The 15,067-nt window shown below is 47.3% G+C and overlaps 1 protein-coding gene across 2 annotated transcripts in view; it reads left to right on the forward strand.

Moving 5' to 3' along the window:
- Positions 1-879: 879 nt before the first annotated feature.
- LOC115122514 (calpain-3-like) overlaps positions 880-15,067 on the forward strand; it is a 54,934-nt gene continuing 40,746 nt past the window's right edge. The window contains exons 1-4 of one of the 2 annotated variants that reach the window (XM_065004425.1): positions 880-1,264; positions 3,614-3,683; positions 10,781-10,899; positions 11,278-11,411. In XM_065004425.1, the coding sequence (XP_064860497.1) occupies positions 1,013-1,264; positions 3,614-3,683; positions 10,781-10,899; positions 11,278-11,411 (575 nt within the window). In that variant the 5' untranslated portion in view covers positions 880-1,012. Of the gene's footprint in view, positions 1,265-3,613; positions 3,684-10,780; positions 10,900-11,277; positions 11,412-15,067 lie in introns of those variants that run through there. The other variant, XM_065004424.1, reaches the window with a different exon arrangement.

Below are 15,067 nucleotides of genomic sequence, written 5' to 3' on the forward strand. Positions count from 1 at the left end.
ACTGAAAGACCCGCGACCTCTGTCACCAGGAGGTTAGAGGTCAAAACAAAATGTCTGGCACTATTGTGTTGCCGTGAACTATTCTACACTACGGTGACAATAGTGCATGTAAGAGTAACGAAACGGAGGTGAAAAGATTAGCAGAAAATACATTGTGGTTTTTAACATGACAACTAAAGGTTACAACAACACTTTATGAGTGCTGACTTTTCCCCTTAGAGGTCAAGGGTCAGGGGTCATTGTGGGAACATGAAATGGGCTTCACATCATGTGTTTTCGTCATTGTGCCTTTTAACCCTGGGTCGGGGGGGGTGATACCTTGTTATTAAATGGCTGACGTCATAGCAACGTCAGAAGAAGCCGTAATGAATGCTATCATAGATATCCAGCGCGGCTGAATGTCGACGAGAGAGGACAGAACGACTGTTGCGTTCCGTTTTGACTGTGAACTTTATCATTAGAGGATATCGTCCCCTTGTTTAAAACGTACCTGATCAAACACTGAGGCGAAGTTGCTCTCACAGCGTTAGTTTACCTCAGAGAGAGAGAGAGAGAGGCCTGCTGCTGTAGTGGAGATGTGCTGAGACCGCTGAATACTGAGCTCCATGGAGAGAATGGAATAGATAGACTGAATGCCTTCTGCTGAGGCAGGACATCTACTGACCACTCTTTACATGGGCCGTGGAGAGAGAGGCCCGACACACCACCCCTTTTGTGTGGCCACACAATAATAGAAGGGCACGAGAACGACCACTGCCACAGAACATTTGGCCATTGTTCAGGGAACCAATGGGAGTGCAACAAAGAGACAACCTTTTGTGTGTGTGTGTGTGTGTGTGTGTGAGTCTTTTTCACCATGCCTTTAGAGTCTATGACCTAGAGGGAGGGGGACGTCATACAACGACACAGCCAATCAGAGACAACCCTGTTGGATTTATGCCAAGGTTTTTTAGGCTTGTAAGACTTTAGTAGAAGTGGCAAAAGCCAGCAGTTTAAAAAATAATAATCCAAAATGCCCTATACACCGTCCGGCTTCTTCTGTGACCGGCTGATCCGGGAGAGAGAGAGAAGAGATGGAGAGGGATCCCTCAGCAAACCCCTGCGCTTCAGCGGACAGGACTTTAACGCGCTGAAACAAGAGTGCCTCACCAAGAAGTGCCTGTTTGAGGATGCCACCTTCCCAGCCTCCGTGGAGTCTCTGGGGTACAAGGAGCTGGGACACAAGTCCAACAAGGTCAAGAACATCGTCTGGAAGAGACCCAAGGTAGGAGAGGAGGGGGTACAAGGAGCTGGGACACAAGTCCAACAAGGTCAAGAACATCGTCTGGAGGAGACCCAAGGTAGGAGAGGAGGGGGGGGGGGTACAAGGAGCTGGGACACAAGTCCAACAAGGTCAAGAACATCGTCTGGAAGAGACCCAAGGTAGGAGAGGAGGGGGGAGTGGATCTGGAGGAGACCCTCCGTGGAGTCTCTGGGGTACAAGGAGCTGGGACACAAGTCCAACAAGGTCAAGAACATCGTCTGGAAGAGACCCAAGGTAGGAGAGGAGGGGGGAATACAGGAGAGATAGATGATTAAATAAAGAGGGGGAAGGAATGGAAACGCATGATGTCCTACAATTACCGAGTCAACAACAAGGACGTTTCAGGATGCTTTGAAAAGGGATTCAATGATGGCAAAACATGTTGTGAAATCTTATCTGGAACTTTCTCTGAACAGAGAAATCTAAGGACCTCTGTGAGGTACTTGTCATTATGGGATGGAATCATGGTTGTTATGGCTGTTTGAAACATGGGACTGTCAGAAATGGTGGTGTGGGGGGGGCTGATTATATCAATCCGTGGCAAGGTTGACGTGAAGCTATGAATTAGTGAAGTATAGTTGATCTATTAGTTTGTAGAGAGATGCCAGGGACCTCACCATACGATATTACCGCCATGCTTAGGTGTCGATACAATATGTAATGCGATTCTCACGATTCTACTGTATATATCCTGCCATTTTTTGATTTTGCGATTTGATGTTCCAAATAAATTGCTCACTATATGTCTGCGGCAGAGAGACGAGGAGAGAGTCAGGAGAAAATGAGTTCTGATCAGTCAGGGAAATAGAAGTAAACAGGTTGACTCACTATTTAAAGAGAACCTATAGAATTAAAAATAGCGTTTTGGCGCAGGTACAGCCAACTAGCGCAGGTACAGCCAACTGGCGCAGGTACAGCCAACTGGCGCAGGTACAGCCAACTGGCGCAGGTACAGCCAACTGGCGCAGGTACAGCCAACTGGCGCAGGTACAGCCAACTGGCGCATGCTAACGCTACCCACAGTAGCAAAATAATTATAATAATAATAATCATAATTATATACACTGACTGAACAAAACATTAAGAACACCTGCTCTTTCCATGATACAGACTGACCAGGTGAATCCAGGTGAAAGATATGATTCATTATTGATGTTATCTGTTAAATCCACTTCAGTCAGTGTAGATGAAGGGGAGGAGACATGTAGATGAAGGGGAGGAGACATGTAGATGAAGGGGAGGAGACGGGATAAAGGAAGGATTTTTAAACCTTGAGACAATTGAGACATGGATTGTGTATGTGTGTCATTCAGAGGGTGAATGGACAAGACAAAGCATGTAAGTGCCTTTGAACGGGGGTAGGGTAGTAGGTGCCAGGCACGCTGGTTGTGTCAAGAACTGCAACGCTGCTGAGTTTTTCATGCTCAACACTTTCCTGTATGAGAATGTACCAAGAATGGTCCACCATGCAAATGACATCCAGCCAATTTGACACAACTGTGGGAAGCATTGGAGTCAACATGGGCCAGCATCCATGTGGAACACTTTCAACACCTTGTAGAGTCAACATGGGCCAGCATCCATGTGGAACACTTTCAACACCTTGTAGAGTCAACATGGGCCAGCATCCCTGTGGAACACTTGACACCTTGTAGAGTCAACATGGGCCAGCATCCATGTGGAACACTTGACACCTTGTAGAGTCAACATGGGCCAGCATCCATGGGGTGCAACTCAATATTAGGAAGGTGTTCCTAATGTTTGGTACACTCAAAATGTGTGCATATATATATATATGTATTTATGTATTTATAAAGTGCCTTCAGAAAGTATTCAGACCCCTTGACTTTTCCCACATTTTGTACGTTACAGCCTTATTCTAAAAGGTATTAAGGCTGCTGAGGGGAGGACGGCTCATAATAGAGTCTGGAACACAAACCAAACGGAATGGCATCAAACACATGGAAACCATGGAAACCGTGGAAACCGTGGAAACCGTGGAAACCATATGTTTGATGTATTTGATACAATTCCACCGGCCATTAACCACGAGCCCGTCCTCCCAAAATTAAGGTGCCACCAACCTCCTGTGATATATACTATTATTATTAATTACTTATTTATTTACAAATCGATACATGTAGTCAAATATCAATATAATATCATCCAATAATAATGTAGTAATATGTAACTGTATGGATTTGAATATTTCCCTTACAGCAGTGAAGTAGTTTATTTCAAAGTCATATCCCTCTTACGTCCCCCCCAGGCAGCTGATCCAAGTGTCTGTGTGTTTCTGTGTGTCACCAGGAGATCTGTGAGAACCCTCAGTTCATTGTGGGCGGAGCCAGCAGGACAGACATTTGCCAGGGAGATCTTGGTAAATATAAATGTTACCCCACACCACACCACACTACACTACACTACACTACACTACACTACACTACACTACACCACACTACACTACACTACACCACACCACACTACACTACACTACACCACACTACACCACACTACACCACACCACACTACACTACACTACACCACACTACACTACACTACACCACACTACACCACACTACACCACACCACACTACACCACACTACACTACACTACACTACACTACACTACACCACACCACACCACACTACACTACACCACACTACACTACACCACACCACACCACACTACACCACACTACACTACACTACACCACACTACACCACACTACACCACACTACACCACACCACACCACACTACACCACACCACACCACACCACACTACACTACACCACACTACACCACACTACACCACACCACACCACACCACACTACACCACACTACACCACACCACACTACACTACACCACACCACACTACACCACACTACACCACACCACACTACACCACACCACACTACACCACACTACACCACACCACACCACACTACACCACACTACACCACACCACACCACACTACACCACACTACACCACACCACACCACACCACACCACACTACACCACACTACACTACACCACACCACACTACACCACACTACACCACACCACACTACACCACACCACACACCACACCACACTACACCACACCACACTACACCACACCACACCACACTACACCACACAACACCACACTACACCACACCACACTACACTACACCACACAACACCACACTACACTACACCACACTACACCACACTACACCACACTACACTACACTACACTATACTACACTACACTATACTACACCACACTACACCACACCACACCACACTACACCACACCACACTACACCACACCACACTACACCATACAACACCACACTACACCACACTACACCACACCACACTACACTACACCACACTACACCATACAACACCACACTACACCACACCACACTACACTACACTACACCACACTACACCACACCACACTACACCACACTACACCACACTACACCACACCACACTACACCATACAACACCACACTACACCACACTACACCACACTACACTACACCACACCGCACCACACTACACCACACCACAATACACCACACTACACCACACCACAGTACACCACACTACACCACACCACACCACACTACACCACAATACACCACACCACTGGTACTGAGGAGAGATCAGGTGTGTGATGTATTGACTGGTACTGAGGAGAGATCAGGTGTGTGATGTATTGACTGGTACTGAGGAGAGATCAGGTGTGTGATGTATTGACTGGTACTGAGGAGAGATCAGGTGTGTGATGTATTGACTGGTACTGAGGAGAGGTCAGGTGTGTGATGTGTTGACTGGTACTGAGGAGAGGTCAGGTGTGTGATGTATTGACTGGTACTGAGGAGAGATCAGGTGTGTGATGTATTGACTGGTACTGAGGAGAGATCAGGTGTGTGATGTAATGACTGGTACTGAGGAGAGATCAGGTGTGTGATGTATTGACTGGTACTGAGGAGAGGTCAGGTGTGTGATGTATTGACTGGTACTGAGGAGAGGTCAGGTGTGTGATGTATTGACTGGTACTGAGGAGAGGTCAGGTGTGTGATGTATTGACTGGTACTGAGGAGAGATCAGGTGTGTGATGTATTGACTGGTTCTGAGGAGAGATCAGGTGTGTGATGTATTGGCTGGTACTGAGGAGAGATCAGGTGTGTGATGTATTGACTGGTACTGAGGAGAGATCAGGTGTGTGATGTATTGACTGGTACTGAGGAGAGATCAGGTGTGTGATGTATTGACTGGTACTGAGGAGAGGTCAGGTGTGTGATGTATTGACTGGTACTGAGGAGAGATCAGGTGTGTGATGTATTGACTGGTACTGAGGAGAGGTCAGGTGTGCGATATATTGACTGGTACTGAGGAGAGATCAGGTGTGTGATGTATTGACTGGTACTGAGGAGAGATCAGGTGTGTGATGTAATGACTGGTACTGAGGAGAGATCAGGTGTGTGATGTATTGACTGGTACTGAGGAGAGATCAGGTGTGTGATGTATTGACTGGTACTGAGGAGAGGTCAGGTGTGTGATGTATTGACTGGTACTGAGGAGAGGTCAGGTGTGTGATGTATTGACTGGTACTGAGGAGAGATCAGGTGTGTGATGTATTGACTGGTACTGAGGAGAGGTCAGGTGTGTGATGTATTGACTCACAAGTTGGAAAAGGGCAGGATGTTTTATGTACCATGATAACCCAGAGGGGGAAAACTACAAAGTAGGATCAATGAGTTAGTCCTTAAAAAGGCTGAGCTTAGATATGTATTTTTGGGTCATTTAATCAATTAGACCAAGCCCATTTCAAGCTCATCTTTCAAAAAAAAAAAAAAAAGATGGCTAACATATTGATCATACTCTATAGTATACCTCTCAGGTCACCTGTCTCTTCAGGGCAGAAAACATCCCAGTTCTCCTCTGTGAGCCTCACGGCTGGCCTCTCCACCTCTCCACCAGTGGCCTCTCTATATTGTACTGGCTCTATGGAAGGGATTCCAGCTAGCAGCACTTCTCATTGTTGAGCTGTCCGTCCATCCAGTGTCGAGACTCTGTATAAAGTCACCACGAGGGACAAAGGTCCATACAGGCTGGGACATTGTTCAGTGGTTAACTCACTGACTGGGCATATAGCCAACATGCAGGTTTGGAGCGACAGTCAGAAAACGCTGAGGTGAGAGACTGGGTACTGTTCCTCAACACTGAGGTGAGAGACTGGGTACTGTTCCTCAACACTGAGGTGAGAGACTGGGTACTGTTCCTCAACACTGAGGTGAGAGACTGGGTACTGGTCCTCAACACTGAGGTGAGAGACTGGGTGAGAGACTGGTCTGGTCCTCAACACTTAGGTGAGAGACTGGGTACTGGTCCTCAACACTGAGGTGAGAGACTGGGTACTGGTCCTCAACACTGAGGTGAGAGACTGGGTACTGGTCCTCAACACTGAGGTGAGAGACTGGGTACTGGTCCTCAACACTGAGGTGAGAGACTGGGTACTGTTCCTCAACACTGAGGTGAGAGACTGGGTACTGTTCCTCAACACTGAGGTGAGAGACTGGGTACTGGTCCTCAACACTGAGGTGAGAGACTGGGTACTGGTCCTCAACACTGAGGTGAGAGACTGGGTACTGGTCCTCAACACTGAGGTGAGAGACTGGGTACTGTTCCTCAACACTGAGGTGAGAGACTGGGTACTGGTCCTCAACACTGAGGTGAGGGACTGGGTACTGTTCCTCAACACTGAGGTGAGAGACTGGGTACTGGTCCTCAACACTGAGGTGAGAGACTGGGTACTGGTCCTCAACACTGAGGTGAGAGACTGGGTACTGGTCCTCAACACTGAGGTGAGAGACTGGGTACTGTTCCTCAACACTGAGGTGAGAGACTGGGTACTGTTCCTCAACAACACAAATATATTGGAGGAAATATTGCATCAGCATTTTTACATATCAAGTCGGGAGAGGCAAATACGGACTCGCCTGTTGCCCAAAATCAGGATGACTGACTAAACTAGCTAGCTGTGAAGGGCTCGTCAGGATGACTGAATGAACTAGCTAGCTGGGAAGGGCTCGTCAGGATGACTGACTAAACTAGTGTTAGAAATTAAATGTGTAGATGGGTGAGCCGGTCAAGGATCGATTCAGACTAAGTGGTAAATTTTATGACAAGTAAACAGTTTATTCAGAGTGAAAATATGTAGTACAGCGCAATTACGGCTCTTCCGTTAGTTCGTGTTGGAACAGCAGGAAAGAGACCGTTATTATTCAGTACACCACTAATATACGGAACAGACAGAAGGTTGATTCTAGGAAGATCGGATCTCCGGATTGGTTCAGCTGGTGGTAGTCTGTAGTCTTCCGCCATTGGCTCAGTTGTCTGTCCGTCATCGTAGAATCTTCTTCGGGCACAGTGTTCGGTTAAAAGGGAGATTATGTGTGTAATGTGGGAGCTATCCTGTAGGGGACCCCACAGGCTTTACTGTGAGTTGTAGCCATGTAATTAGCAGTATGTTAGTCACCTGCATACGAAATAGCAATTCCTTACACTAGCTAGCTAGGAAGGGCTCATCAGGATGACTGACTAAACTAGCTAGCTAGGAAGGGCTCATCAGGATGACTGACTAAACTAGCTAGCTAGGAAGGGCTCGTCAGGATGACTGACTAAACTAGCTAGCTGGGAAGGGCTCATCAGGATGACTGACTAAACTAGCTAGCTAGGAAGGGCTCATCAGGATGACTGACTAAACTAGCTAGCTAGGAAGGGCTCGTCAGGATGACTGACTAAACTAGCTAGCTAGGAAGGGCTCATCAGGATGACTGACTAAACTAGCTAGCTAGGAAGGGCTCATCAGGATGACTGACTAAACTAGCTAGCTAGGAAGGGCTCATCAGGATGACTGACTAAACTAGCTAGCTAGGAAGGGCTCATCAGGATGACTGACTGAACTAGCTAGCTAGGAAGATCTCATCAGGATGACTGACTAAACTAGCTAGCTAGGAAGGGCTCGTCAGGATGACTGACTAAACTAGCTAGCTAGGAAGGGCTCATCAGGATGACTGACTAAACTAGCTAGCTAGGAAGGGCTCGTCAGGATGACTGACTGAACTAGCTAGCTAGGAAGGTCTCATCAGGATGACTGACTGAACTAGCTAGCTATGAAGGGCTCCTCAGGATGACTGACTAAACTAGCTAGCTAGGAAGGGCTCATCAGGATGACTGACTAAACTAGCTAGCTAGGAAGGGCTCCTCAGGATGACTGACTAAACTAGCTAGCTAGGAAGGGCTCATCAGGATGACTGACTGAACCCAATCCATTCATCTCCACTCGACTCTCAGCTGCGTGAAATACCAGACGTCATCAATTTGTCCAGCCGGGTGTGTCAGAAAAGCCTCTCCCTATCAAGTCCCACGTGGAGACAACAAAGATGGTCCCCACTCAATAGTTGAACAATAAACAAAACATAACAGTGGGTCTCCCGTCCATCAACTCCAACCAATCACTGCCAGGGGTTAGATAACAATGGTTTTACATGTTGTGGACATTTACCAGTGGCAATGGTGAATGAAACCAACCTCCCATTCAGCCTGTTGAATGACTGTGTGTTCATTGGGTTTGTGTGTGTGTGTGTGTGTGTGTGTGTGTGTGTGTGTGTGTGTGTGTGTGTGTGTGTGTGTGTGTGTGTGTGTGTGTGTGTGTTTTCACAGTGATTGTACAAAACATTAGGAACACCTTCCTAAAATTAAGTTGCCCTCAGAACAGCCTCAATTCATCAGGAAATTGACTCTACAAGGTGTCTAAAGCGTTCCACAGGGATGCTGGTCCATGTTGACTCCAATGCTTCCCACAGTTGTGTCAAGATGTCTGGATGTCCTTTGGCTGGTGGACCATTCTCGATACACACGGGAAACTGTTGAGTGTGAAAAACCCAGCAGCTTTGCAGTTCTTGACAGAACCAGTGCGCCTGGCACCTACTACCATACCCCGTTCAAAGGCACTTAAATATTTTGTCTTTCCCATTCACCCTCTGAATGAGACACACACACAATCCATGACACAATTGTCTTAAGACTTAAAAATCCTTCTTTAACGTGTCTCCTCCCCTTCATCTACACTGACTGAAGTGGACAAGTGACATCAATAAGGGATCATAGTTTTCACCTGGATTCACCTGGTTAGTGTATGTCATGGAAAGAGCAGGTGTTAATATTTTGTACACACACACACTGTATGTGTGTGACTGTGTGCTTCCTAGGTGTGTGTGTTTCTGTCTGACTGTGTGTTCCTAGGTGTGTGTGTGTCTGTCTGACTGTGTGTTCCTAGGTGTGTGTGTTTCTGTCTGACTGTGTGTTCCTAGGTGTGTGTGTTTCTGTCTGACTGTGTTTTACTCGGTGTGTGTGTTTCTGTCTGACTGTGTTTTACTCGGTGTGTGTGTGTGTCTGACTGTGTGCTTCCTAGGTGTGTGTGTCTGTCTGACTGGGTGTTCCTATGTGTGTGTCTGTTGGTAACTAACTGTGTGTTACTAGGTGTGTGTCTGTTGGTAACTAACTGTGTGTTTCCTAGGTGACTGCTGGCTGCTGGCTGCTATAGCCTGTCTGACTGGGTGTTCCTAGGTGTGTGTGTCTGTTGGTAACTAACTGTGTGTTTCCTAGATCTGTGTGTCTGTCTGACTGGGTGTTCCTAGGTGTGTGTCTGTTGGTAACTAAATGTGTGTTACTAGGTGTGTGTCTGTTGGTAACTAACTGTGTGTTTCCTAGGTGACTGCTGGCTGCTGGCTGCTATAGCCTGTCTGACTGTGTGTTCCTAGGTGTGTGTCTGTTGGTAACTAACTGTGTGTTTCCTAGGTGACTGCTGGCTGCTGGCTGCTATAGCCTGTCTGACTGGGTGTTCCTAGGTGTGTGTCTGTTGGTAACTAACTGTGTGTTTCCTAGGTGACTGCTGGCTGCTGGCTGCTATAGCCTGTCTGACTGGGTGTTCCTAGGTGTGTGTCTGTTGGTAACTAACTGTGTGTTTCCTAGGTGACTGCTGGCTGCTGGCTGCTATAGCCTGTCTGACTGTGTGTTTCTAGGTGTGTGTCTGTTGGTAACTAACTGTGTGTTTCCTAGGTGACTGCTGGCTGCTGGCTGCTATAGCCTGTCTGACTGGGTGTTCCTAGGTGTGTGTCTGTTGGTAACTAACTGTGTGTTTCCTAGGTGACTGCTGGCTGCTGGCTGCTATAGCCTGTCTGACTGGGTGTTCCTAGCTGTGTGTCTGTTGGTAACTAACTGTGTGTTTCCTAGGTGACTGCTGGCTGCTGGCTGCTATAGCCTGTCTGACTGGGTGTTCCTAGCTGTGTGTCTGTTGGTAACTAACTGTGTGTTTCCTAGGTGACTGCTGGCTGCTGGCTGCTATAGCCTGTCTGACTGTGTGTTCCTAGGTGTGTGTCTGTTGGTAACTAACTGTGTGTTTCCTAGGTGACTGCTGGCTGCTGGCTGCTATAGCCTGTCTGACTCTGAATGAGAAGCTGCTCTACCGGGTCGTTCCTCAGGAACAGAGCTTCTCTGAGGGATATGGAGGAATCTTCCACTTCCAGGTCAGAACCCACCAATCAAAAGCACAGAACTATAATGAGTTTACTAGTTAATGCCAGGGTTAGAGGCTCTAAAACTCTTTTAGAGATTTGTTCCTATGGTCTAAACAACTCTCAATACTACACTATGTTACACTGTAATCACGTATGTTACACTGTTATCACAGTTCCATTTCAATTCAGTCAGTTCAAGACGTACACTTATTCAAAATTCACATTAAACTCATTTGAATTTCCTTAAAAAGTGGGATAGGAATTTCAGTTTACTTCCTGAATTGTGTGAAATTAAATGGAATCAACCCCAACCCTGATTGCACCAGATTATCTTCTCTTGTCAAATCCTCAACCGTGTACTGCATGGGACAACTCTTTCTCCCCCAGTTCTGGCGCTATGGCGACTGGGTTGACGTTGTTATTGACGACCGCATCCCCACCTTCAACAGCCAGCTGGTGTTCACCAAGTCTGCCGAGAGAAATGAATTCTGGAGTGCCCTGCTGGAGAAGGCCTACGCCAAGTATGTAACCTTAACCCCAACCCTACACCAAGAAGGTAACCTTAACCCCAATCCTACACCAAGTAGGTAACCTTAACCCCAACCCTACACCAAGTAGGTATCCTTAACCCCAACCCTACACCAAGTAGGTAACCTTAACCCCAACCCTACACCAAGTAGGTATCCTTAACCCCAACCCTACACCAAGTAGGTAACCTTAACCCCAACCCTACACAAGGTAGGTAACCTTAACCCCAATCCTACACCAAGTAGGTAACCTTTACCCCAACCCTACACCAAGTAGGTAACCTTTACCCCAACCCTACACCAAGTAGGTAACCCCAACCCTACACCAAGAAGGTAACCTTAACCCCAACCCTACACCAAGTAGGTAACCTTTACCCCAACCCTACACCAAGTAGGTAACCTTAACCCCAACCCTACACCAAGTAGGTAACCTTAACCCCAACCCTACACCAAGAAGGTAACCTTAACCCCAATCCTACACCAAGTAGGTAACCCCAACCCTACACCAAGAAGGTAACCTTAACCCCAACCCTACACCAAGTAGGTAACCCAACCCTACACCAAGAAGGTAACCTTAACCCCAACCCTACACCAAGTAGGTAACCTTAACCCCAACCCTACCCCAAGTAGGTAACCTTTACCCCAACCCTACACCAAGTAGGTAACCTTAACCCCAATCCTACACCAAGTAGGTAACCTTTACCCCAACCCTACACCAAGTAGGTAACCTTTACCCCAACCCTACACCAAGTAGATAATCCCAACCTTATACTAAGTAGGTAACCCTAACCCCAACCATACACAGAGTAGGTACCTTTATCCCAACCCTACACCAAGTAGGTAACCCTAACCCCAAATCTACACCAAGTAGGTTACATTTATCCCAACCCTACACCAAGTAGGTATCCTTAACCCCAACCCTACACCAAGTAGATAACCCCAACCCTACTCCAAGTAGGTAATATTTACCCCAACCATACACCAAGTAGGTAACCTTAACACCAAACCTACACCAAGTAGATAACCCCAACCCTACACCAAGTAGGTAACATGTACCCCAACCATACACCAAGTAGGTAACCTTTACCCCAACCCAACACCAAGTAGGTAACCTTTACCACAACTCTACACCAAGAAGGTAACCTTAACCCCAACCCTACACCAAGTAGATATCCCCAACCCTACACCAAGTAGGTAACCTTAACCCCAACCCTACACCAAGTAGATGTCCCCAACCCTCCCTCTCCCCAGGCTGAAGGGTGGTAACACCACGACCCTAACCCTCACTCCCCCCCCCTCCCCAGGCTGAAGGGTGGTAACACCACGACCCTAACCCTCACTCCCCCCCTCCCCAGGCTGAAGGGTGGTAACACCACGACCCTAACCCTCACTCTCCTCCCTCTCCCCAGGCTAAAGGGTGGTAACACCATGACCCTAACCCTCACTCTCCCATCCCCCCCCCTCCCCAAGTAGGTAACCTTTATCCCAACCCTACACCAAGTAGGTATCCTTAACCCCAACCCTACACCAAGTAGATAACCCCAACCCTACTCCAAGTAGGTAATATTTACCTCAACCATACACCAAGTAGGTAACCTTAACCCCAACCCTACACCAAGTAGGTAACCTTAACCCCAACCCTACACCAAGTAGATATCCCCAACCCTACACCAAGTAGGTAACCTTAACCCCAACCCTCCACCAAGTAGATATCCCCAACTCTACACCAAGTAGGTAACCTTAACCCCAACCCTACACCAAGTAGATATCCCCAACCCTACACCAAGTAGATATCCCCAACCCTACACCAAGTAGATATCCTTAACCCCAACCCTACACCAAGTAGATATCCCCAACCCTACACCAAGTAGATAATCCCAACCTTATACTAAGTAGGTAACCCTAACCCCAACCATACACAGAGTAGGTACCTTTATCCCAACCCTACAACAAGTAGGTAACCCTAACCCCAAACCTACACCAAGTAGGTAACCTTTATCCCAACCCTACACCAAGTAGGTATCCTTAACCCCAACCCTACACCAAGTAGATAACCCCAACCCTACTCCAAGTAGGTAATATTTACCCCAACCATACACCAAGTAGGTAACCTTTACCCCAACCCTACACCAAGTAGGTAACCTTTACCACAACCCTACACCAAGTAGTTAACCTTAACCCCAACCCTACACCAAGTAGGTAACCTTTACCCCAATCCTACACCAAGTAGGTAACCTTAACCCCAACCCTACACCAAGTAGGTAACCTTAACGCCAAACCTACACCAAGTAGGTACCCTTAACGCCAAACCTACACCAAGTAGATAAGCCCAACCCTACAACAAGTAGGTAACATGTACCCCAACCATACACCAAGTAGGTAACTTTTACCACAACTCTACACCAAGTAGATATCCCCAACCCTACACCAAGTAGATATCCCCAACCCTCCCTCTCCCCAGGCTGAAGGGTGGTAACACCACGACCCTAACCCTCACTCCCCCCCTCCCCAGGCTGAAGGGTGGTAACACCACGACCCTAACCCTCACTCTCCCATCCCCCCCTCCCCAAGTAGGTAACCTTTATCCCAACCCTACACCAAGTAGGTATCCTTAACCCCAACCCTACACCAAGTAGGTAACCTTAACGCCAAACCTACACCAAGTAGATAACCCCAACCCTACACCAAGTAGGTAACATGTACCCCAACCATACACCAAGTAGGTAACCTTTACCCCAATCCTACACCAAGTAGGTGACCTTAACTCCAACCCTACACCAAGTAGGTAACCTTAACGCCAAACCTACACCAAGTATATAACCCCAACCCTACACCAAGTAGGTAACATGTACCCCAACCATACACCAAGTAGGTAACCTTTACCCCAACCCAACACCAAGTAGATATCCCCAACCCTACACCAAGTAGGTAGCATTAACCCCAACCCTCCACCAAGTAGATATCCCCAACCCTACACCAAGTAGGTAACCTTAACCCCAACCCTCCACCAAGTAGATATCCCCAACTCTACACCAAGTAGGTAACCTTAACCCCAACCCTACACCAAGTAGATATCCCCAACCCTACACCAAGTAGATATCCCCAACCCTACACCAAGTAGATATCCTTAACCCCAACCCTACACCAAGTAGCTTTCCCCAACCCTACACCAAGTAGATAATCCCAACCTTATACTAAGTAGGTAACCCTAACCCCAACCATACACAGAGTAGGTACCTTTATCCCAACCCTACAACAAGTAGGTAACCCTAACCCCAAACCTACACCCAGTAGGTAACCTTTATCCCAACCCTACACCAAGTAGGTATCCTTAACCCCAACCCTACACCAAGTAGATAATATTTACCCCAACCATACACCAAGTAGGTAACCTTTACCCCAACCCTACACCAAGTAGGTAACCTTTACCACAACCCTACACCAAGTAGTTAACCTTAACCCCAACCCTACACCAAGTAGGTAATCTTTACCCCAATCCTACACCAAGTAGGTAACCTTAACCCCAACCCTTCACCAAGTAGGTAACCTTAACGCCAAACCTACACCAAGTAGGTACCCTTAACGCCAAACCTACACCAAGTAGATAAGCCCAACCCTACAACAAGTAGGTAACATGTACCCCAACCATA

Source organism: Oncorhynchus nerka, linkage group LG18 (assembly GCF_034236695.1).
Source record: "Oncorhynchus nerka isolate Pitt River linkage group LG18, Oner_Uvic_2.0, whole genome shotgun sequence".
NCBI classification, from domain to species: domain Eukaryota; kingdom Metazoa; phylum Chordata; class Actinopteri; order Salmoniformes; family Salmonidae; genus Oncorhynchus; species Oncorhynchus nerka.